The 2,635-nt window shown below is 66.9% G+C and overlaps 1 protein-coding gene across 1 annotated transcript; it reads left to right on the top strand.

Moving 5' to 3' along the window:
- The first annotated feature begins 717 nt into the window (after positions 1-717).
- On the top strand, positions 718-1,773 carry P2RY8 (P2Y receptor family member 8). Its single transcript, XM_062208360.1, has one exon. It carries the CDS (start codon positions 718-720, stop codon positions 1,771-1,773), a length of 1,056 nt encoding a protein of 351 aa, XP_062064344.1.
- Positions 1,774-2,635: the final 862 nt, after the last annotated feature.

Here is a 2,635-nt window from a genome sequence, read left to right as displayed (position 1 = left end):
AAGAGATCCAGTGACCCAGTAAGAGAGATCCAGTGATTCCATGATCCAGTGATCCAGCAAGGGATCCAGTGACCCTGCCTGTGGAAGAGCAAGGCCACAGGCCCACCATGCAGATGGAAGGGAGTTCCAGGTGGACACTGACCTGGGCCCCATCCCACAGTTCTCTGAGCTCCCATCAGCCCAGCCCTGGCTATGGCTGCACTGCAGGGACCAGAGTGACAGGGCTGTCTGCCAGCCACACGTCTGAGCCGTGTGACGAGGATGGTCCACACTGGCTCTGTGCTCCTTGGCGTGTTGTGAGCCGTGTGATGGGCGCGGGCCACACTGGTTCCGTGCTCTCTGGTGTGTTCTGAGCCATGTAACGAGGACGGTCCACACTGGCTCTGTGCTCCTTGGCGTGTTGTGAGCCGTGTGATGGGCGCGGGCCACACTGGTTCCGTGCTCTCTGGTGTGTTCTGAGCCATGTAACGAGGACAGTCCACACTGGCTCTGTGCTCCTTGGCGTGTTGTGAGCCGTGTGATGGGCACGGGCCACACTGGTTCCGTGCTCTCCCATGTGCTCTGGGGTGGGCAGGGAGCCGACGGCCACCTCTCTTAGTCCCCCGGGACTTCTGGACTCTGACCCCTGACCCCTCCTCGGCCTGCCCGTCACTCATCCGCACACCCTCCTTCCCTTGCAGCCCCGCCCCAGTTGCTCTGAGCGCCATGGAGATGCTGATGATGGACAGGAACGCGTCCGGGCCGGACAACGCCACGCTGCTCATGCTGCGCAACCCGGCCATCGCCGTGGCCCTGCCGGCCGTGTACTCGCTGGTGGCCGTGGTCAGCATCCCGGGCAACCTGCTGTCCCTGTGGGTGCTGGCCCGCCACATCGGGCCCAAGTCGCCCTCGGCCATCTTCATGATCAACCTGAGCGTCACGGACCTCATGCTGGCCGCGGTGCTGCCCTTCCAGATCTTCTACCACTGCAACCAGCACCACTGGGTGTTCGGCCGGCGGCTCTGCAACGTGGTCACCGTGGCCTTCTACGCCAACATGTACTCCAGCATCCTCACCATGGCCTGCCTCAGCGTGGACCGCTTCCTGGGCGTGGTGCACCCGCTGGCCTCGGCGCCCTGGCGCCGCCGCCGCTACGCCGTGGCCGCCTGCGCCGGCACGTGGCTGCTGCTGCTGGCCGCGCTGTCCCCGCTGGCCCGCGCCGACCTCACCTACGCCGTGGACGCACTGGGCATCGTGACCTGCTTCGACGTGCTGCCGTGGACCATGCTGCCCAGCGTGGCCATGTGGGCCGCCTTCCTCTTCTCCATCTTCGTCCTGCTCTTCCTCGTCCCCTTCGTGGTCACCGTGGCCTGCTACGCGGCCACCATCCGCACGCTGCTGCGGGCGGCCGAGGCGCACGGCCGGGACCGGCGCCGCCGCGCCGTGCGCCTGGCCACCGTGGTGCTGCTGGCCTTCGTCACCTGCTTCGCGCCCAACAACTTCGTGCTGCTGGCGCACATGGTGAGCCGCCTGTTCTTCGGCACCGGCTACTACCACGTGTACAAGCTCACACTGTGCCTCAGCTGCTTGAACAACTGCCTGGACCCCTTCGTCTACTACTTCGCCTCCCGCGAGTTCCAGCGGCGGCTGCGCGGCTACCTGCACCGCTGCCGGCCACGGGGCAGCCGCCAGGACGCGCCCGGGGACAGCCGCGTCTCCGCCCGCACGCTGTCCTCGGCGCGCTCCCCCACGGCCAGCCGGCCCTGCCTGGAGAGACGGCAGAGCGAGCTCTGACCCCCGGCCGGGACCTGCGGCGGTGGGGGGAGGGCACCCAGCCTCCTGCAGCAGCCGGCCGGAGAGGCAGAAGCAAGGGGGAGTGGCCGGGTCGCGTCCTGGTGTTTTCTGGGTCATGGTGACAGCAGCCGCTCACCCAGGGGCTCCCAGAGGGCAGGACATGTCTCCGGCCCTCCCAGCCCAGCTGGGTCCGCAGTCGGGCTCCTGAAACCCTGCCGGAGAGCCCAGCGTCTCTGGCTGGGGACTGCACCTTGCGGTCAGCAGCGGCCCTGGGGTCGGGGGCCAGCAGCACCTCGTGCGCCCCGTCTCCGGCTCTGGTCCCCGCAGCAGGGGGGTGCCGGAAACTGTACGTTGTCGCTGTCAGTCATGCTGGCCATGGTGACGTCGGAACAGCAATGTAGGGCGCTGGACCCCAAGTGACTCAGGAAGGGCGCCGCGGCAGCCATGCCCGGGGACGTGGGGCGCACTTGCCCAGCCTGGCTTGGGGGAAGGGGCCACCGAGACCCCAGGCTGTGACAAGGCCCTTCCGACCTCTGGGATCCGAGCACACACCTGGCCTAACCCAACAGAGCTGAGGGGCCTGCTCCCAGCCGGCACTGGGTGCGGGGTGTCTGCCTTCCTTCCTGTGCCGGCCATGCACCTGCTACCTTGGGGAGGAGTGGGTCTCCCACGTGTGAGGCACGGCGCGCAGGGGGCTCCCAGGCTCCTGGCTACATAGATACATAGATACATAGAGATACATAGATGCATAGAGATACAGAGATACATAACCCGCCTGGGGCTGGGTTCCTGGCTCCCTCCAGAGACAGACACAGTGCTGAAGGTGGCAGGGGACAGACCAGGAAGCCAGGACCGCAGGGAC

The sequence above is a fragment of the Lepus europaeus genome, chromosome 12 (genome assembly GCF_033115175.1).
Source record: "Lepus europaeus isolate LE1 chromosome 12, mLepTim1.pri, whole genome shotgun sequence".
Taxonomy (NCBI): Eukaryota; Metazoa; Chordata; class Mammalia; order Lagomorpha; family Leporidae; genus Lepus; species Lepus europaeus.
This window is presented reverse-complemented; position numbering and strand designations above follow the sequence as displayed.